This window comes from Gigantopelta aegis, chromosome 2 (genome assembly GCF_016097555.1).
Source record: "Gigantopelta aegis isolate Gae_Host chromosome 2, Gae_host_genome, whole genome shotgun sequence".
NCBI lineage: Eukaryota > Metazoa > Mollusca > Gastropoda > Neomphalida > Peltospiridae > Gigantopelta > Gigantopelta aegis.
Genome location: NC_054700.1, coordinates 13,497,006 through 13,520,736, shown reverse-complemented (window position 1 = coordinate 13,520,736; position 23,731 = coordinate 13,497,006). Strand labels below are relative to the sequence as shown.

At 37.9% G+C, this 23,731-nt stretch overlaps 1 protein-coding gene across 1 annotated transcript; it reads right to left on the bottom strand.

Moving 5' to 3' along the window:
• Window positions 1-217: 217 nt before the first annotated feature.
• LOC121381469 (tetraspanin-36-like) lies at window positions 218-23,725 on the bottom strand. Its single transcript, XM_041510790.1, has 7 exons — window positions 23,530-23,725; window positions 20,172-20,363; window positions 18,176-18,250; window positions 16,380-16,472; window positions 7,249-7,410; window positions 6,023-6,106; window positions 218-2,022 (listed from the first exon to the last, which is right to left on the bottom strand). Exons 1-7 carry the CDS (start codon window positions 23,590-23,592, stop codon window positions 1,924-1,926), a joined length of 768 nt encoding a protein of 255 aa, XP_041366724.1. The 5' UTR covers window positions 23,593-23,725; the 3' UTR covers window positions 218-1,923.
• Window positions 23,726-23,731: the final 6 nt, after the last annotated feature.

Genomic DNA, 23,731 nt, shown 5'->3' with positions numbered 1-23,731 from the left:
TTCTGAGAAAGACTCGTAAGAAATGAAAAAAAAATGCATTATGACACAAGCTAGTTAAGTTTATTATATAACATTTAGTGAAATATCTTAAAATATCAGTGAAATAAAAGTGTTATCAGTCACTCAGTGACGATAACACATTTTAGAGTGAAAATTTCACTGTAAAATGTGTTATCGTCACTGTAGAAAGTGTTATCTTCACTGTAAGAAAGCCGGAACTATTTTGCTGCTGGCATTTTAAAAATAAAGGTAAATTGCTAAAAGTTATATAATAAATAGAAAATTTCATGTTTTTTGTCAAATATGATTTATATCTCATCTTGTGAAGTTTGCAATCATATCCCACTCGTTGCGACTTGTGAGATATGAATGTAAACTTCATGAGATAAATATAAATCGCATTTGTCAAAAAACATGAAATATTCTCTATTTATTAGTTTATGCCCTGTAGAATCTTTGTAACCTCAGTGTAATAAACGTTACAAAGTAATATTAGGCCCTTCCTTTTTCACCAATACAGATCGAGAACTAGTCAAAGTTTCCTCCTGTCAATAAGACTTTTTCACCAATACAGATCGAGAACTAGTCAAAGTTTCCTCCTGTCAATAAGACTTTTTCACCAATACAGATCGAGAACTAGTCAAAGTTTTCTCCTGTCAATAAGACTTTTTCACCAATACAGATCGAGAACTAGTCAAAGTTTCCTCCTGTCAATAAGACTTTTTCACCAATACAGATCGAGAACTAGTCAAAGTTTTCTCCTGTCAATAAGACTTTTTTACAAATACAGATAGAGAACTAGTCAAAGTTTCCTCCTGTCAATAAGACTTTTTCACCAATACAGATCGAGAACTAGTCAAAGTTTTCTCCTGTCAATAAGACTTTTTTACAAATACAGATAGAGAACTAGTTGAAGTTTCCTCCTGTCAATAAGACTTTTTCACAAATACAGATAGTGAACTAGTCGAAGTTTCCTCCTGTCAATAAGACTTTTTCACAAATACAGATAGAGAACTAGTCGAAGCCAGAAGATTGGAGTTTCCTCCTGTCAAAATACTTTCACAGCAACGATTCTTAGATATCCAGACAGGTGGGATGCATCATAATACACAGTATTTACCTTTTAAACCCAAATACATCAATATAACATCCGATTCAATACATTTGTAACATAACACATCTACAATCACTGTAATAATGGCTCAATTCAGTACAGACAATTCTAAAGTTGCAGGGTAAGTACTAACACTCAGTGTTGAATTTGGTGAGGTAATTACTGACATAAAACTAACGGTGTCGTCCCATTTGGTCAAATTCCCAATTGGTCGAAAGGCCAATTAGTCGAAAAATAAGTACTCGTCTGTTATATAACCACTACCTGATTACCTGTGAATGTAAAATGAACATGACCTCTTCGTGTTAGTACAATTTTTTATTATAGACGGACAATGGTTTATTTACCAATGTACATAAACGGGCTGCCGTACATGAACATATTTTCTCCAGTTTTTCATAGTTTTTCCATGACCTCTTGTGAATAAATATGAATATTTTAAAATGTTGAATTCTTTTTGCTTTTTGTGAAATAAACATTTTTAGATGGAGACCTTTTTAATTAATTACAGACATTCACTACATTCAATACATGGATTATTTCGATAGTTGTCATATTTGCATACTTTATGCGTTAAGCGATATCTATACCATCTATCAATAATAATCGGTTTTCAAATAATCTGGAACAGTTCATTATAATGACTAAGGTAACAACATGCATGTCAATAAGACGATTGAACCATATCTACTGTTGTTTTAGCAGTTCGACCAATTGGGAATTCGACCAAATGGGAGTAAGCCCAATTAACTACGTGTGTTTGGCTGACTTCACTGTTGTGTTGTGTTGCATGCTGTCTGCTTGTTGGTTCACACCCGGAGTCCATCTCGCTGGGCGTTGGTCAGGGTCTCATACCGCACTTCTCGCGAACGACACAGCAACACACAGACACTCAACAGGCCAAGAATCTGGAAAAATAGAAAATAAAGTAATAAACTATAGTCTGTTTAAAGTTTTTTAAAAATAATTTCAGTTTGGTTTGACATATGAAGAAACGTAAAAGTGTTTTTTAGAAATAACCAAAAAAATACTATTTTGGGGTGTAAATTACAAAACAATCGACTAAAAAATAAATAATGTGTAGGGAATTCTTTAATATGAAAAAAATGCTTTCCCAGTGGCACAGACTATAGGTAATAAACTAGTTTCAATTATTAAATATATATCTTTTTAAAATCTTTATTGTTCCGGCTTGTGTAAAAACTCTAATGGGTGAATCGCGGAGCGGTTGACCTACTAAAAGCCAAGGAGCGGGATGTAGCTCAGGCGGTAGCGTGTCTGCCTGTGAAGCGGTCGGTCATTGGATCGATCCTTCTCAGTAGACCCATTTGCAGTTTGGGCTATTTTCCGTTCCAACCAGTGGTCCACAAAAGGCCGTGGTATGTGCTGTCCTGTCTGTGGGAAAGTGCATATAAAAGACCCCTTGTTGCTTATCGGAAAGAGTAGCCTACGTGGTGGCAGCGGGTTTCTTCTAAAGAAATATGTCAGAATGACCATATGTTTGATGTCCAATAGCCGATGATAAGATAAAAATCAATGTGCTCTAGAGGCGTCGTTAAATAAAACAAACTTTACTCTTTTTTTTACTAAAAGCCAAGTGCACAGATGGTGCGACTTGAAACATACCGTGTGTTAACTAAATAGGAGTTATTCTGTCCAATTTGTCTAGTACATACCTGTAGTTATAATTCAATTACAGTGAAACCCCTCAAAACAGGACCCTCAGTAAACCGGAATTTTCTCAAGGAAAGACAAAAGACCACTACATCAGCTTTTCTAACATTAACAACTAATCATTAAGATGGTCTTGGAAAGAAAGCCCGGGGGGAGGGGGCAGGGGGCACTTGCCCTCCTGATAATCATCTCACTTGTTTTTTTCTCCACTCCAGAAAATAGCACTACGGTACCCCCTGGATATTGTGTATTCAACTCAGGAATCAAGTTTGAATTTTGGTACTAGGTGTTTGAGACCATTTTTGTATTAAACATTCTTGTGTAAAAATAGTCAAGTTGCCTACGGTACCCCCCTGGATAGGTTTTGTATTCAACATTCTTGTGTAAAGAATAGGAACAGACAAGGAATGTTGATGAATTTTGACTACGGTACTGGTGTTGAGACCCCCTGGATAGGTTTTGTATTCCATTCTGTGTAAAGAATAGGAACAGACAAGGAATGTTGATCTACGGTACTGACTGGATAGGTTTTGTACAAACCTTGTGTAAAGGACAGACAAGGAATCAAGTTGAAATGAATTGTTGACTACGGTAAGACCCCCTATAGATATAAAGCAAGGAATCAAGTTGAAATGAATACTGTTGGTACTACGGTACTGGTGTTGAGACCCCCTGGATAGGTTTTGTATTCAAACATTCTTGTGTATTCAAGACCCCCTGGATAGGTTTTGTATTCATTCTTGTGTAAAGAATAGGAACAGACAAGGAATCAAGTTGAAATGAATACTGTTGGTACTACGGTACTGGTGTTGAGACCCCCTGGATAGGTTTTGTATTCAAACATTCTTGTGTAAAGAATAGGAACAGACAAGGAATCAAGTTGAAATGAATACTGTTGGTACTACGGTACTGGTGTTGAGACCCCCTGGATAGGTTCTGTATTCAAACATTCTTGTTTAAAGAATAGGAACAGACAAGGAATCAAGTTGAAATGAATACTGTTGGTACTACGGTACTGGTGTTGAGACCCCCTGGATAGGTTTTGTATTCAACATTCTTGTGTAAAGAATAGGAACAGACAAGGAATCAAGTTGAAATGAATACTGTTGGTACTACGGTACTGGTGTTGAGACCCCCTGGATAGGTTTTGTATTCAAACATTCTTGTGTAAAGAATAGGAACAGACAAGGAATCAAGTTGAAATGAATACTGTTGGTACTACGGTACTGGTGTTGAGACCCCCTGGATAGGTTTTGTATTCAAACATTCTTGTTTAAAGAATAGGAACAGACAAGGAATCAAGTTGAAATGAATACTGTTGGTACTACGGTACTGGTGTTGAGACCCCCTGGATAGGTTTTGTATTCAAACATTCTTGTTTAAAGAATAGGAACAGACAAGGAATCAAGTTGAAATGAATACTGTTGGTACTACGGTACTGGTGTTGAGACCCCCTGGATAGGTTTTGTATTCAACATTCTTGTGTAAAGAATAGGAACAGACAAGGAATCAAGTTGAAATGAATACTGTTGGTACTACGGTACTGGTGTTGAGACCCCCTGGATAGGTTTTGTATTCAAACATTCTTGTTTAAAGAATAGGAACAGACAAGGAATCAAGTTGAAATGAATACTGTTGGTACTACGGTACTGGTGTTGAGACCCCCTGGATAGGTTTTGTATTCAAACATTCTTGTTTAAAGAATAGGAACAGACAAGGAATCAAGTTGAAATGAATACTGTTGGTACTACGGTACTGGTGTTGAGACCCCCTGGATAGGTTTTGTATTCAACATTCTTGTGTAAAGAATAGGAACAGACAAGGAATCAAGTTGAAATGAATACTGTTGGTACTACGGTACTGGTGTTGAGACCCCCTGGATAGGTTTTGTATTCAACATGGATAGGTTCTGTATTCAAACATTCTTGTGTAAAGAATAGGAACAGACAAGGAATCAAGTTGAAATGAATACTGTTGGTACTACGGTACTGGTGTTGAGACCCCCTGGATAGGTTTTGTATTCAAACATTCTTGTTTAAAGAATAGGAACAGACAAGGAATCAAGTTGAAATGAATACTGTTGGTACTACGGTACTGGTGTTGAGACCCCCTGGATAGGTTTTGTATTCAAACATTCTTGTGTAAAGAATAGGAACAGACAAGGAATCAAGTTGAAATGAATACTGTTGGTACTACGGTACTGGTGTTGAGACCCCCTGGATAGGTTTTGTATTCAAACATTCTTGTGTAAAAAATAGGAACAGACAAGGAATCAAGTTGAAATGAATACTGTTGGTACTACGGTACTGGTGTTGAGACCCCCTGGATAGGTTTTGTATTCAAACATTCTTGTATAAAGAATAGGAAAAGACAAGGAATCAAGTTGAAATGAATACTGTTGGTACTATGGTACTGGTGTTGAGACCCCCTGGATAGGTTCTGTATTCAAACATTCTTGTTTAAAGAATAGGAACAGACAAGTGATTTCCAATAACGAGCACCTTTCAATCATCAAAGACTGTACAGTTGACAATGATTTAAGGATATCTGTCCTGGTTACACACCATTTTCCACAATTAGCAGCAAGCCCAAACAATTTTTATGTGCACTTTCTTATGGACAGGACCAAGAATGTACATTTTATAAACAAGAACAGGCCAGATGTCACCAATAAAGGGAAGCTATCACTGCAGCTCTCAAACACTCCCCTGAGACTAGTTCAAGGAAAGTGATTTTTAGCTCCCCTTAGCATGTGAATTTAGTTTTTTTAAAGTACTAAAACAGGGCTCTGGAAATTGCGAGAGAAACTTTGACTAGTTCTCGATCTGTATTTGTGAAAAAGTCTTATTGACAGGAGGAAACTTTTACTAGTTCTCGATCTGTATTTGTGAAAGTCTTTCATTCGCACGTCGTTTGCGTACGTAGTTTTGCGCAATACATTTTTCGTTCGCGCATTGAATTTATGACATCATTTACATGGCCATGACGCGTTACATAAAAAAATAAAATGGGTTACCTAAATTTGTTTTTGTGTAACCCATAATAGTTTAAGGAAATTTTCAATTCACAGAGGACTGCTAAAAAAGGATTAAATATACGTGCTCAATATGGTAATATCTCAAATCACTCCCCATAATCTAAGTTAGGGGAGCAATTAATTACTCCTTTCTAGTTTTTTCATGACAAGGTCGGACATGCGCCCAAAAGTCTTTTTAAAGTTGGACCCCACATTACCTGTATAACAGCAAATGAGATGGACACACTAGCTATGTAAATCAGGTTCTTGAGAAATTTGTCCTTCAGAGAGTCCAGGCAACCCTAAAAAATTCAAACACATTTGGAAATAAACAAACAAGATTAATTCTGAATATGTATTGCGCATGGGTGCATGTACATGTGTGCAGATATGTAACTGTCCATCTATGAGTGTGTGTGAGTGAGAGTGAGAGTGAGAGTGAGAGAGAGAGAGAATGGAGAGAAAGAGACAGAGAGAGAAAAAAAATAGAGACAGAGAGAGAGAGAGAGCGAGAGAGAGAGAGGTGGGAGTGTGTGTGTGTTTGCTTAAGTCTGTCTGCGTGTTTGTGTGCCTACAGGCTTTTTCCACCCATAAAATAAAATATTCAAGCACTCTCCATTCAATTTTGGTGGGCAATTTATAGAAGAAATAATAAAATTAAAGTTTGTTTTGGTTTAATGACACCACTAGAGCACATTGATTTATTAATCATCAGCTATTGGATGTCAAACATTTGATAATTTTGACATATAGTCTTAGAGAGAAACCTGCTATATTTTTCCATTAGTGGCAAAAGATGTTTTATATGCACTGTCCCACAAACAGGATAGCACATACCATGGTCTTTGATATGGTGCTGCACTGGCTGGAACGAGAAATGGCCCATTGGGCCCAGACCGACCGTGCATCAAGCGAGCACTTTACCACTGGGCTACATCCCACCCAACTGTTATTCAGACCCTAGTTCCAACCCATAACAATGGACACTAAGTCTGGTTAATTTACAAGTGTTATTCAGACCCTAGTTCCAACCCATAACAATGGACACTAAGTCTGGTTAATTTACAAACCTGTAACACATTTGGATAACATTATAACAGAGTGAAACAGGAGTCTGTGACATTAAAAGGGTGAAATACCCTTAAAAATAGACAAGAATTCGAATCAATAACCGTTACTTCTCAGACACACGTGCGTTTTTAAAAATATGAAAAATGCATTTTGTGGCATTAGAAACACCAGGATGACCAGAAACAATTTGGATGTATGGAAATGGATATTCTAAACAATAAATATATCAAGTAATGTTTGATTTCAGTGATCATAAACAGCTCTAACAGTGAAAAATATACCTCTAAATTAGTGTTTAAAAACTAGGGTCTGTCCCTTTAATAAACAATTCCAAATACTGTGCATGAACATATCACCCTGCATTTCTAACTACCTCGGTGTAGATGTCATGGTTGGTCGAGTTGAGTTGGTTGTCACAGATCGTTAGGTTCGTTTGGTTGATGCAGCAACTCTTCGGGACCGAGTTGGGGTGACCCCCAGACCACACCTTCGAGTCCAGCCAATCACTAGCATTGTTAACACCACAGCAATGGAGCTGTGAAAAGAGAATTTTTTATATATATATATATTTTTTTTTTAAATCCAATATCTGATACTAGTATGTGTGTGCAATTTAAATGCAGCATGTTACATCCATTTATGAATATGTATTTATCCAGCAATCACTGTATATATTGGCAAGAAATGACGACTAGTTAACACTCAGATTCAGAGACCTCCAATGCTAAAGGATAAACTAGGAACAGTATTGTACTCGGAGTAAGGTAAGGAAAGTTCTTTACTTATATGTTTATATTAGAAATTTAGAAAGTATTAGAAAACATTATTGTGTTAAGGTGAAAATCATTAAGACAGTTAATATAAACCATATATATCCTAGTAATTCCCACTCGCAACTAGACTTAACGTACCAATTAATTCCTTTATGTTTATATTAGAAAATTAGAAAGTATTAGAAAACATTTTGGTGTCAAGGTGAAAATCATTAAGACTGTTAATACAAACCATATATATCTTAGTAATTCCCGCTCGCAACTAGACTTAACGTACCAATTAATTCCTTTATTATACAGACTATTCCCTTATAGGAATAGTTCATTAGTAGTTAATAACAGAACATTGATATCTTGCTACTATTATCGTTATTCTGTACATATTACGCCAGAAACTAGCTTCATCTCAGTTTTCGCTATAATATTTATTACCCAATAACAGCATTTAACCCACAGGTATATTACTAACTAACATAACTTTTATTAAGTATTAAGTATTAATACCAAAGTAAACATAAAACTAAATATCACTCGGCAATATACTCAAAAAACTTTTAAAAACCAGTTACCAGCAAAATAAGCGAGAATTATACGTGGCTCCGTTCAGGTCCGCAAAAAAATTTAAAATAAAAATAAAAATGAAATGGCAACCAATGTAACCAACCCAGACAATACGGTAGATATCGAAATATATGTCCAGACGCAAAATGATAAGGAGATAACCCCCCCAAAAAAACACCCCCAATGCTACCACCAGCCCCCCCCAAAGCAAAACCGCCACAACCAGAAAAACTAAAAGAACTGTTATAATTGATAAAAACCTCCACCCAGACATAGAGTTCGTTAACCTAAATGACCACCTAAATAAAAAGGAATTAGCACGGAAACTAGCAGGCAACTCCACCACCCGCCCCACCCCGACCACCCCCAGAAGCTCCGTCAATCGCCCCGGCTCTCTTAATCTAAGCCAAGAACTTAACCTAGACACAGACAGTGAGTCAGAAAATGAAACAGAAACAGTAAGCGTCCACCTAGAGGTCCACCTAAAAAACAAATACGGGTCACTCGCCACTCAGGGCAAAAGCCATAAAAAAAACAAAAAAATGGAAAAAGAAAGCATCGAAAACGGAATCAGACAAGTAAAGATTAACGGGGCGAACCCAACGTTGTACCAATACATGTACTGGCAACAGACCATTGCCGAAGCAACAATAAACTCAACCGATAAGCTTTACCACATGCGGTTAACAAACGGAGACACCTTCATCAAAGGTGATGAGAAAAAACTAAAAGAAATAGGCCAAACAATTGAGCTGAAAACCACCCAAACGCTGATAAACACGATAACCTACAACTACTGACAGTCGCCATAAGCAATAAAGAAAAAGAGGTAGAATCAAGGTCGGAAAGCCTTACTTTCCACCATCAAACCGAAACTGAGGCCAAAAAATCCATGAACTACTAAAAACCGATCTCAGCAGAGAAACGCCCAATAAAACCTGTCAAAAAAAGCTAAATTTCAAACAGCAAGTTAACTCAAACACCATCAGTGAACCCACAGCGGACACGATGGATGTTACCGCGCCCACCAACAATAAACAAACCAGCACGGACGGGAATGAAACTACCGCGTCCGCCGTGACAGCTGTCAAAAAAACGAACCAGCAGGCCACGGCGAGCCGACTCTCTACCCGTCCAAAAACCTATTTACCTTCAAGAGCAACAATGCTAAAAAGATTAACTAGCCAGAAAAATAAAACACCAACCAAAAACGGAAAAAATGCCATCAACTTCCTGAAAATAAATCAACCCAAAACGGCTAAACCAACAATAAAACCAAAAACCAATAAACCAGCTGGAGTAATCACCAAAAAAATAGACAATAACCCTACCACCCATACCACCACCAAAGCCATACCTTCTCTACTATCAATCTCCTTCTCCAAGGCCACACCCCCACCGTCGCTCACTCCTGCCCCTGCCACCACTACCATCCAAAAACTCACTTCTACCCCCCCTAAGGAGGGGGCCCCCGATACCACTACCTATCCTACTCTCACTGCCATCCCTATCACCAGCTCCCACAAACCCACCTCTAAGCCCCTCCCTTCCACCACCACCAACAACCCTACTCCCACTTCCACCCCAAAGACCTAAAACTACCAATTCAAACACCCAACCTACCACCCCGCCAAACCACTGCACCCCCCACCCCTCCCCCAACCCAACCTGAACTACCTACCAGTCAGTCAAACAAAACTAACGATAAATGGCTAGTAAAACTCCACCCACTCCCACCCCAAGAAACTACCAAACAAGCCCTCCAAGCCGGAAACCCACAAATAAAGATAGACGAAGTAAACACCTGGACTAATGGTTACCTACTAATAACAACAACAGTAACCAACAGCAACAAAATATACATTCTCGGCCGCCGTTATCTTCTTCAACCCTATGAAATTAAACCTTCCAAATGCCACCACTGTCAACAATGGGGCCATGGAGCCAACAAATGCCGGCACCACAGAGAGCTCCCAACATGCTACAGATGTGGACAGAAACACCCAAGAAGCTCCCTAAACTCGCCGTGCACCAGGCCCATACAATATCCAAACTGCCTAAGCCGGCACATGGCCCACGACAACCAGTGCCACCACTACCAGAAAGCACTAAGGCAACTAAACAATAGAAAAAACGTAGCAAACCTAGCAACCCAACAAAATCAAACTTTCTCACAGTCTAAACCAATATCAGCAAACATAACCTACGCCGAGTCAAAACTAAAGAGCAAAACCAAGTTAGCGAACTTAAAACCATAATAGAAAAACTAGTGCTAGAAATGTCAGAAATTAAAAACAACCTAAAAAACCAAAATTAAATCTAAAATAACCAAAATCTATATAAACTTAACTACGGACGGAATATGGGAGACAAGTCTCCACACCACCCCACAGATAACAACAACCAAGGGGAAAAGGGCCTTAGCGTTCTCCAATGGAACGCCAAAGGCCTCCACTCAATGGGACATGGTGCCGAACTCATTCAACTTATTAGCACCAATAACACCAAGCCAGATATTATATGCATACAAGAAACTTGGCTAGGAAATGGCTCTAAAAAAAATAATAATAAAATAACAACTAAAAAATTCAAAATATCAGGCTACACAACCTACTACAAACATAGGGAAAATAGCACTTGAAGTGGAGTAGCCACACTCATTAAAAGTACCATACCTCATAGTGAAATTAAATATGAAGCCTTAAATGCCAACCTGGAAGTCCTAGGACTTACTGTATTAAATAATAAGATGCCTATAGACGTCATCAATGTATACAGCCCACCGGGAGCAGCCCATAAACAGCTAACTATAAACGACTACAATAAACTCATAAAACCAAATAATAACCTAATCCTAGTAGGAGACTTCAACAGCCATAGCCCACTGTGGGGAGGTCAGCACTCCGACACACAAGGAGACATACTAGAAGACTTCATTAACATAAACAACCTAGTATGTCTCAACGATGGCAGCACCACCTACTACCACGACCAACTAGCAACCTCATCTGCCATCGATCTCACCATAACCTCTAATAATATAGGGGCAAACGCCCAATGGGAGGTACTAGATACTCTAAACAGCGACCACCTACCCATCCTAACTAACTATAAAAGTAATGTAGAATATACCGAACAAGAAAAATTTATACCCAAATTCAAATTTAGTAAAGCCAACTGGGCAGGCTTTAGAAGTGAATGCAGCAAAATTAAACTAGAAGCTAATATAGATATTGATGAAGCTAAAATCACCAAAGAAATAATTAAAATAGCGGAAAATAATATACCCAAAACTAAACAACCTAAAAAAAATACACCTGTCAGTTGGTGGACGGACGAAATTAAAACAAAATGCGGCTTCAGAAACAGGATGCGAAAACTCTTTAAAAAACCCAGGTAAACCAGAATACCATACCAAGTATAAAATAGCAAAAAGTGAAATAGCCAAACTAATCAATGAAGCTAAACAGACCAGCTAGCAGACATTCTGCGGGGAAATTAATAACAGAACATCTATTAGAGAAATGTGGAAAAAAGTTCAAGCTATACAAGGACAACGCACGATCGCTACAGTCCTCCAAAAAAATAAAATCTCCTAAGTAAAACATTTAGTAAAAATAGCAGTAACGAAAACTTCCCTAAACAATTTTTCGATAAACTTAAGAAAGATAACGCTGATGGCTAAAAACCCCCAGATAACGGTAGGGTTGGCTTCGCAATAGTCGAAGAAAAGATATCTAAACACTCCAAACTTGTTAAATATGCCAGGCTGTCAGACAATCTATCAGTCTACACAGCAGAACTGACAGCCATCTACGAGGCACTAATCTGGATTAAAAATAAACAATACCCTAAAAGTTTTATCTTCTCAGATAGTCTTAGCTCAATCCAATCTCTCCAAACTAACAAATCTACCAGGCCAGCTATCCACAATAAACTCCACGAACTAAACCAACTTAACCTAACAGTAGTATTCGAATGGGTCCCAGCTCATGTAGGGATAATTGGCAATGAAATAGCAGACTATGGAGCCAAAACTGCACTCTCAATCACCAGTACAATTACTGCACTACCACTAGGAATAACAGAGTTAATGTCAAAAGCAAAAAAACACTACATAATTCAATGGCAAGCAAACTGGGACTGTACAAATAATACATGGCACTATAACATCAAGCCACTAGTCAACTCAAAAAGACCTAAACACCAAAACACTTATGTGGATAAACTAATCACTAAATTACGTCTAGGTAAATCTTCACAGCTCAACAGCTGCTCCTTTACCAAACTAAATCCAGAATGTGATTGTGGCACCCGGGAAGATATGAAACACTATCTCCTGGATTGCACGCTACATACCACTCAGAGAAAACTAATGTTAGAATCAATAACCGAAGCCAACCATAATAAACAAATCACGCCTAACTTCCTACTAAACCCGGATAAATATCTAAAACATAAAACCTTCAAAGCAGTTTATCTATTCGTCCAGTCCACCAAACCAAAGCTATAAATAGACCAACAACAGGCACTCATAACCTTTCACTAGTACGCCCCTAAGAAGGAACTGCAACCAATTCGAACTCTACTCGATGCTTTCCAACCTGGAGGCCAAAGGTGAACAGGTAAAGATAAGACCCACTATAGTGCTAATAAAGTATTTATAGGGATTACTAAAAAACCACCCACTTGTAAGCCCCTACATAAGAGCTGCAACCACTATTGAACTCGAACCCGATGCACTCTAATGCAAGTGGCCAAAGGTGGGTCGGTAGCGAATATCCTAAAACTAACATTGAATAACCAAACAGTCAACCAGGATAGGAACTCTAATTACCACTTTCTCTTTTACAGCATGCTCATTCATCCAAACCAGCCAACCACGATCCAGGAAAAACCACATGTATATACCGCACAATTCATGTACTCGCACCATGCACTTTATTATTAATGAACAAAACTAGCAGACCACTGTAAGTCACCTACCCAGAGCCCAGAAGAACAACCGAACACCAGAGAACCGAAGACAAACCAAGTAAGACAACAAACCAATATACAATGGGCGTAAGCCTAACTAACTACACTATACTACTAACGATTACCAACATATAGATATTGGTCATTTCATCAATTAGTCATTTCCATAAAGTAATATTCAGGGGGCGGGTGTCACTCAAAGTTATTTAACCTAACTGAACTGGGTGTGTCGTTTGAATGGGTGACTGTGGCAAGATTGTTCATTAATAATAAAATTAACTATGCAAGCAATAGGCTTTTTAACCAATACATACACTATAAGGGCTTGCCCTTTAAATTAGATACCTAGATTAGTCTAATTCCCCCCCCCCCCCCCCCGCCATTGTGTTAAATGCTACACAAAGACGGAGGGGGAGGGGTGGTCGTGAAGACCGTTGGAATCATTAGAGTAGGGAAGTAAGACAATAAGTACAACCTTAACACCAAACTAGGACTACATACAGACTACACGCTCACCGCAACAGTACACAGGATGCATTGACTAATGATAACAATGCATCCGCCCCCCATTTAATGGCCCAGCACGTGCTTAATAAGGAACCGGACAAAAGAATACCGGTTCCGAGTACACAATTGCAATGCACCCGGGGGAGGCCGAACAAAAGAATATCAGCCTCCCCCACCCAATCCCCAAATACTTGCTGCTGGAAACTTGTACTTGGTGTCACTAAGGAGGAAGCGGAGGACCATACCAACATCAGCACGTCGACCACCCCGGAACAAAACGCCTTGCCTACCAGTGTCTACACAATTGCACGAGTCTCCTCTGGGTTGTCATGCCACGACCAGAAGAGGTCAGGTCCTTATATGGACCCTACGGACAACCTAGGGAGACAACCAGCATCACGAAGGTCTATAATTAACGAGCTACTCTCGACCCACTAACGAGCTATTCTCGATTCAAAACCTATACTAGCTCGCACATCTACCTTTCGACTGACCATTCAAAATTGCGACAAATTTCCTCAACAAAAATGTGCACCTTTTCTCTTTGGCATTAACAGCTCCATTCAAATTCCATAGCACCACCACCACCACCCATCCCGCCTGCTACCGATTCAATCGGGCTGCTGGTGCTCCCTTGCACCTGCCAGCGTAGGCGGTCCCTCCTCCCCCCCCCCCCCACCTTTCCTGTCATGTGCCCATGACAGGCGTGCGCTACAACAGCTTGTTCTGAATGTGCACATAAAACCCTATGACCTGACCTGACTAGTTAAACCTGACCAAAAATATAGGTCATGTGACGTAAGCCCGACTCGACTAAGTATTTCAGAGTAGATTTTCAATAAACATACTCTTTAAATCATTTGTTGAAGTACAGTAAATTCAAACAGCTTTTAGTTTTGTAATAACAATACAAAACTTGTATATTTATGTATGAACTGGAGTTTAGAAACGCTTTTTTATTGTGACAGAATGTTGCTAGCTTCTTACAAATAATGACGTCATGTATCTTGTATGATGTCATACGGCAAAAGCCTTGCTAGGTTGACAGTACTTGATTTGCGTACACAAAACTGGAATAAATAAAGCTTTTCCGAATATTCCTGTAGGACTGCAGGATAAAAGAAATAACTGGTTACTGTCTTGAGGTATCGACTTTATCCTGCTCAGGTCGAATGGTGAATGCAGCTTGGTAGAACCTTGTTGCATTCGTTATTCTAACCTATGCAGGATAAAGCTGATATCTTAAGACAGTAACAAGTTATTCCCTATATAAGCAACTGCAATATGTGAATCCAATATTTAGCACCACCTGCCACCTCCAAAAATAAGGTTATTAAATATTAAATTGATTTTTATTGCAACATAGTGTCAGAGATTTTTTTTTTTAAAGAAGCACCCTGAGCCATAACATGCATGTACATGTACTAGCATGACTCTATAGATTTGTGACCGGCCTCGGTGGCGTCATGGTTCCCAACTCCAAACCCTGAGTGAGTGCTCCGCAAGGCTCAATGGGTATGTGTAAACTTTTAATCTTTTATTTGCACTTCCCACAGCCAGGATAGCACAAACCATGGCCTTTGTTGAACCAGTTATGGATCACTGGTCGGTGCAAGTGGTTTACACCTACCCATTGAGCCTTGTGGAGCACTCACTCAGGGTCTGGAGTTGGTATCTGAATTAAAAATCCCATGCCTCGACTGGGATCCGAACCCAGTACCTACCAGCTTGTAGACCGATGGCCTGCCACGACGCCACCGAGGCCGGTCATTAAATATGAAGTTACAGTAGAGTGAAACAAGAGTTAAAATGGGAAAATAAGATATGCCTTTAAAAAGGATAGAGCTCGTCTCCATAACCCTTTACTTGTCAGAGGTACGTGTGTTTCTATAGTCCGTTCTACAGGGAACGACTTTTTTCATGCTATGGAAATGACTACAAGTTATTTATTTCTGAACCGACTGTTTCTTAAACTGGACACAAAAATAGTATTTTTTTGTTATTTCCAAAACACTGTAAATTTAGTTTTCTTCGTACATCAAACAAAACTGAAATTATTTACAAAACACATTTGTGTAGGAGGATGGGATGGACTATAAAAATCCATCAATGAATATCACTAGCCACAGGAGTGGGACTACCATAATCTATAAGCCTTGTGTATGGATATCAATAATCTAAACAATAAAATATATTAAGTAAATTCTGATCTGAATTATTATAACCAACATTAATAGTGAAAAATATGCCACAGTGTTTAAAGACTAGGGTCTGTGACATTAATGGAAGTAGCTTGTATACATGTGATAAACATATTAAGTAAATTCTGATCTGAATTATTATAACCAACATTAATAGTGAAAAATATGCCACATTGTTTAAAGACTAGGGTCTGTGACATTAATGGAAGTAGCTTGTATACATGTGATAAACATATTAAGTAAATTCTGATCTGAATTATTATAACCAACATTAATAGTGAAAAATATGCCATAGTGTTTAAAGACTAGGGTCTGTGACATTAATGGAAGTAGCTTGTATACATGTGATAAACATATTAAGTAAATTCTGATATGAATTATTATAACCAACATTAATAGTGAAAAATATGCCACAGTGTTTAAAGACTAGGGTCTGTGACATTAATGGAAGTAGCTTGTATACATGTGATAAAGAAAAGCCTTACCTGCTCTTGCACGTAGTCGACTTGGTGTTGGTAGGTGGATTCGTTGTAGCGGTTCACCGCACCCCACAGGTCATCAGACACAGTCTGCCGCACCTGCAAGTTGATGGAGGAATTACAACCTACAGATACACATCAGCTAGGTGCAGTGCCAGGATGTGTGTGTGTTTGTAGTAATGAAAATCGGTAAAATAAATTTCAGGGCTAGAAATGAAAAAAATAATCTACATGCACCAGGTGCATGCTGAAAAAAAAGTTACATGCACCATTAAAATTCTGCATGCACCAAAAATAAGGTAAATCCTGTTAACAATGAAAAAAATACTATTTTAATTACCTTGATTACAGTGTTGATTATCATTTTCTTTTTAATTTAATTTAACTTTTTTAACTCGATAAGATCTGTTGGTATAATATAAATTAGCCTACGGAATTCGAGGAGAAGTTGCAATTGAAATAATCACTGGCTGACTTTGAGTCAACTACGCGAGTTCACGGATATAACTGAGATATTGCCGGCAATTTTCGCAAATATATTTCATGGAAATGACCGAAAGGGCGCCATTGTTGTAAGTAGGATTATGGGATACAAAATGGATGCGCCCATAAAATAAAAGTGATCGTTTTCATGTGTCGAACAGATTACGAAATGCATACGCAAAATTCACCAACTTGAGTCTGAATCTGGTAGACAACAGGATACTAGTATACGCAATACACAGTACTTGAAAAATATTAGCATGCACCGCATGCACCCAGTTTTAAAAGTTACATGCACACGCAAAAATCAGCATGCACCGGTGCATGTATTAACACTGCATTTCGAGCCCTGAATTTAAAAAAAATTAAAAAATTAAAGATAAAAATAATAACATCAAAAAATCAAAGTCTAAAAATTACAGATAAAATGAGGGGTTGGTGGGTGGAGATAAATGTTTTGAGTCCAAATTAGTCACACTGACAATAATCAATGTACAGAATACTACACAAGACTGGCCGGTAGATACTAGCACAAGTTATTTTAAAATGTATCTAATATGAGCAAAAGAGAATTCAATATGTTTATAAAACAGTTGTAAAACAGTTGTAAGACAAATGAGATCTACATGTAACTGCTTATTTCGTAATGGCAGATAGTTTCCTCTCTCTGACCCTCTCTCAAGTGCCGAAACAACAATGTTATACACCAACAGCTGTGATTTACAAAATGTGCACAAGTGTTGTTAAACAAACATTCCTTTCCTTTGTAACTTGGGGCAAGTAACCAACTATGTGTTGCTGGTGATTTTACTACTTAGTCTTGTACTGTAGTATTAATCTGACATGTGACCGGCCTCGGTGGTATCGTGGTTAAGCCATCGGACAAAAGGCTGGTAGGTACAGGGTTCACAGATCGGTACCGGCTCCCACCCAGAACAAGTTTTAATGACTCAGTGGGTAGGTGTGAAACCACTACACCCTCTTCTCTCTCGCTAACCACTAACCCACTGTCCTGGACAGACAGCCCAGACAGCTGAGGTGTGTGTGCAGGACAGCATGCTTGAACCTTAATTGGATATAAGCACGGGAATAAGTTGAAATAAATAAAAGGAATGAATCCGACATGCTGTATGCTAATGCTAGTAGTTTCTTGGGATTATTGTGGGCCACGGCTGATGCAAGAGAACTGAAGACTGTCCTAAATATTTATTTATTATATCCATTTTAAAAAGTGCATGAGCAATGACAAATTGGACATTACTGATCTTAAATCAATATATCACTTGTTACCTGTTACTATGTATGGTGCATAAACTTACATCATCTCTGTACACATATCCCATGACTCCTCCAATTACCTCACCCAAAAAGACAATCAGAATCAGTGAGAAGAACTGAAATTGAAAGAAAAAATTAATAAAGTATCTGGTTACAAGTTTACAAGACGATTGAGAGAAAAGACAAACTTGAAATGGAAATAAAAACACATTTCACTCTAGAGGTGAAGACATGCTTTTTAACTTTTTCCATGATTTACATCTGGAACAAGAAGCACTATTACATAATGAAAATATATCTGTATAATATTCTTGTTGGTCAAAAACCAGTCACATGACCTTCCGTAAATAATGATATTGTCGTGAGACGGTCCCACCGGTCCATCAAAAGTGATATTGCCCTGACCAATGAAAATGAAGATGAGACAAAATTCTATCCAATTAATGAGTAGGTAACATAATGCAACGTCAACTGCTAATTCTAATGTAAATAAGCACCAACTTGTGACAAAACGCTTTGCTGTCCTTTAACAAAAAGATAACATCTTTAGTCATACTGAGTTTAATTTTGCAAATACGACAAAAAAAAAGGTCTGTAATCGTCAAATTGTGTAAGGAATATCTCGTAGATTTAGAAACGTACATGATACATAAAAATGCAGTTGGAATCGGCACTCTCAGGATTTTATGTTACAAAAAATTTTTTAAATGCATTTGGAGGTAATTAGTAACTCTTTAGTATTAAATGTATGTTCAGATTCATCCCATTTTGTGTTTTATTTGACTTTGAGACTCTTGCTGGTTATAATGTCTCGAATTTAATTTTTGTCTTGGTAGTGTTTCAACTGTTTATTTCCGTATCCCTCTGCATGTCATACAACGTCATAGGATTACGTCACTAAATCCCATCAGTTTTAACCCATTGCGGGAAATTATAAGCCTTAGTGTATTTCGATTCTGATAAACAAAGCAGGAATGTATGAGTCTTATGGATGACATTATGTAATAAAAAAATTATTGACCACATTTCAGGCAATATCATGTTTTATCGACCGAAGAAACTGATATTGTCCTCAATGACAGTCAATAATTGATAAGTATGTAACTCAGCTTTAGTCCTAAAATGCACTCATTGAGGCTCTATTCTTACCCGTGCGTCTTATTTTTTTATCAGTATAGACATACCTGTCAAGGCTTCTAGAATTTTTATAAAATCCATTAGCCATGGGATCAGTTATTTAAAAAATTTACCAGCCATGATTAAAAATTCACTAGCCTTACTTTTAACCCTAAGTTAATACAATTTTACTAAATAATAGTAATAATTAGATATGTCACCTAAAGAGGGAAATATAGCTTTAAAACACTAACATTGGGGGCAGGCTATTCATATTTATAAAATAGACCTAACTGCAACATTTGACTATTGTTTTTCACTAGCCGTCGGGCATATCAATATTAGTTATTTACCAGCCCAACACTGAATATCATTAGCCATGGGAGTGGGGCTACCATAATCTAGAAGCCCTGCATGTATTTAAAAACATTTCTAGCACTCACTAATTAAAGAGCTATATTTGTTGAATAAATAACTAGTTTAAAATGATGAAAACATTTCCATGAAGGAAACAAAAATATAATTTGTATACAAATAAGTACAGTTTTTAGATGTAGTTAAAAGCAGGATATTCATATTTACAAAAGAGACTTAAATGCAGCATTTGACAGGGTTTTTTCACCAGCAAAATAGCCTTTCAGTGTTATTTATTTACTGCAAACATCTTCTCTTTTTTTCAATTGCCATGGGTAGACTTTAAATTGCCGTCGGTGGGCCGTTTCACCCATGGCAATTTTGTTTTAATATCACTGTGGGAGACAAATTCTTAAGTTCGAGTTCAGGGTCCCGTTCCACAAAGCGATCTTAGCACTAAGATCACCTTAGTACATAAGGTAGCTATGCAGTTAAGGTGATCTTAGGGCTAAGATCGCTTGGTGGTACGGGACCCTGGGCTATAGAAGCCCAGCTGTACATACTAACCGTGGCCAAGAGGCATTTGTTTTCCTTGCAGGCGGCCACGCAGCCGAGGAGGCCGATGATGAACATGAAGATGCCGACAGCGATCATGATGCTTGCAGGCAGCAGTGTCAGTGAGGCGTCCGTCAGCTCCTCGAAGTGGCTGTACGTCGAGTAGACCCATGATCCTACGAAGCAGAGGCCAACAGCTGCAGCCTAAACGAAAAAAACCCAAAACAGTTAATTATTACAGCTACCCATTGTGGCCTGAGAAATACAAGGTTCTATCCACAATTTTTCCAAAAATGAGTTATCCATCCTATTTGATAGAAAATAAAATTATCTACATAGTAAACAGTTCTGCAGCCTAAAAAAAATAAAAAAATCCAGTTAATTATTAGTTACCCATCGTAGCCTGAGAAATACAAGGTTCTATCCGCAATTTTTCCGAAAATGAGTTATCCATCCTATTTGATAGAAAATAAAATTATCTACATACAAAATGTAGTAAACATTCCTAGAATATGGTATTTTAAGACACAGTTGTTATATTAAAACTATTACAAAGACCTTTTTATGACTCCAATATAGCAGCTCCAAACTTCAAGTGGCAATTTCTCAAAATGAGGTTTTATGCACATAGAACCTTGTAATTCTCCACCCATGCCATGTCACTCACTTAATTAGCCAACTTCAAATTTTAAATGCAAACGTGGCAATTTTTTTTTTTTTATTTGGCATAATACATGTAATTCTTTCAACAATACTGTTCTGTTAACACCTGACATAACATAAAAATCTGTTTACTACGTACTGGGTTTCACTCTACAAAACTCTTCTATTTACATCGGACATAAAACAAGCATTCTGAGAGTACTGCTCAGCTAAAGCAATGTATGTCCCAGGCTTGAAAATTAACATGAAAACCATGGTCACCAGCAGGGCCAGTTAAAGGAAAATCTTACTGGCCCTTCTCAAATTCAACTAGCCCTCCAATTATGATATTGAAAGTTAGTACGAGTTAAAACTACAAGATAGATTTTGATTTTGTACGAATATAACATAAGCTAATTAAATATGATTAATTTGCACCATATAACATTTAATAACAACTGTCAAAATGTAGGTCCACTAGATAATTATGGTATATCCAGACCATTCCAATAAGCCGACGACTTCCAGATTTTAAAAATACATGCAGTGTCTGCAATACGTTTTGAGCTTTATTTTTAGAAATACCTGGTCCAAAGCCATAGAAGATGAGTCTGGCGCTGTCAAAATATAGAGAATGTTTTATGTTTTTTGCTGCCAGATCTGTAGTTCACCACATTCGATTCAATTTCGGTGCGTTTCTTTTTTAACTACATGTATTACCATAGTTGCCAGACCGTAAATTTGATCGTCGCCCAACAGACTACATTGTACCTTTGAACATATTTAGTTGCCCTTAGCCAATAAAGGTCGCCATGGGCGACTGCCAATTTTTAACCCTGATACCATCAGTACTTTGATACACATTTACAAGCATAGGGAGAAGTCCTATATATCGATATGGTATGCAAGTATCACACGTTTTTATAACGTACATGATTATACATAACAAAGTTCAACAACTTTTTCAGAAGTTAAATACAATATTCATAAGTTAGACCAAACATCAAATTAGGATGGTGGCCTGTTTTGTACATCTATAAATTCATTATTATTTTATTTTGAACAGTGCATTGATGTTTATTATATGAAAATTTAAATTGTTTTCCCTAAGTATTTTAAAATCCTTTGCGCAAAGTGTTTTTCCATTATGTCTACTTGTCTTTGCTTCATTTGTGCACTTTGTTTTGGGAAAGGTTTTTTTAATTAAAAAAAAAAGTATGTTGATGTCAGGGTTCAATAGTATGGGGTGCGGTGAACTTGTATGGAAACTAACTCGTAGAACGAAAAACTTGTATGGAAAACGAACTCGTATGTAAGAAATGACGGTGAACTCGTATGGGGATGTATGGATATGCAGATATACTTTGAATAAATGTATAATTTGATGTAGAAAATAAAAATATAATTAGAGTTTCTTAGCCTAAAACATTGTGCGAGATTAACTACCACGTGACTTGCCCAACCAATCAAATCATGCATGTCATTAGACTTATTTCCTGCGACAGAAACGGCCTCAGACCACAATTAATTTCGCTATATGTTTCTATATAGCTTTAGTGGCTATAACATTTTTATTAATATCAGCAGGCCCGAGAGGTTTTGTATGTACCTTTGCCTGCATAGGGGACACATACCCTGAAAAGGACAACCCCTGTTGTCCAGCTCTTTCTCCCAGCATATTGGTTTAAACAGACACACCCTCTAAACCAGGCCGGAGTACACCCATTTTACACAAAAAGTACTACTTTTGCATGGGCCGGAATTACCACAAACAAGTCTTCAATGTCAACAAGTTACACATGTTTACAAACTACATGCTATCCCCTGTCACTTCAGTCAAAACAGCAGACTACTTGCGCAGTCAAATTTCCGGATTTTCGACAACCAAATGGGAAGATAACTGTAATCTGAGGCCAAACCGTAAACAATGCATGCATGTTTTGCGTTTCTCGCTAGCCCGAACTTAAAAACCACTAGCCACATACGTCGGGCTAGAGGGTTTGTTGACCTCTGCATAAAAACTACACACAAGTTGCTATACAGTATTGGATATATCAGTTTGTAATTTCAATATGAGTTCACTGCATTTTCCCCATACGAGTAAGTCTTCCATACGAGTTCACTTGTGGATTTCCATACGAGTTCACTGCATTTCCCCCCATACGAGTAAGTTTTCCATACGAGTTCACCGCAAGCCAATAGTATGAAGATTCTTTAAAAATAAGTCAAATGTAAATAAGTTTATGGGGTAGCCCGGTTAATGTTTTTTCACGATATAGGCCTATCCCAGACTGAGAGATCGATCACAGAATTCCAAAATGAAATGTCCGTCTAGATCTTGAATTGCAGACTATCTGAGCAAATATCCCAGGTGCATGTGTAGGGATGGGTTTTTTGGGGTGTGTAGGTGGTCTAATCATCTTACTCTATGCAAATTTTTAAAATTTAAAATACCCTATCCAGGGGCGCATGACCCAAAGTTCAAACCCTCAAGTAACTTGCTTGCATCAGACTAATCAGTCTAGACCATCCAAGGGAGAGTTAACCAAACCCTGGCGTGAGTTGGTAACTCTTGGGGGGGGGGGGGGGGGGGGGGGTGAATTGACTAAACTGTTTGGGGCGAGCTAACCAACCACTAGGGAGAGTTGGTTTTGTCACTTTTCACGTTTTCCCAATTTTGGGGCGACTTGACCTGTTCTCTTAAGTTCAAGCAATTAGGTCAACTTACCCAAAACAATAAACTGACAACAAGCAAAAAGATTTTTGAAGAGACAGCGCACGCACTAGTCATATTGACGTGTTTAAATCAGACCCGACAAATCCTGAAAAACAGCAAAAAATTACGCAGTCTGACACATCATTTGACCAAAATATGATATCGCCAAACAATTATGGATCTTTATTACATACACTTCCGGGTCAAGAGGTCG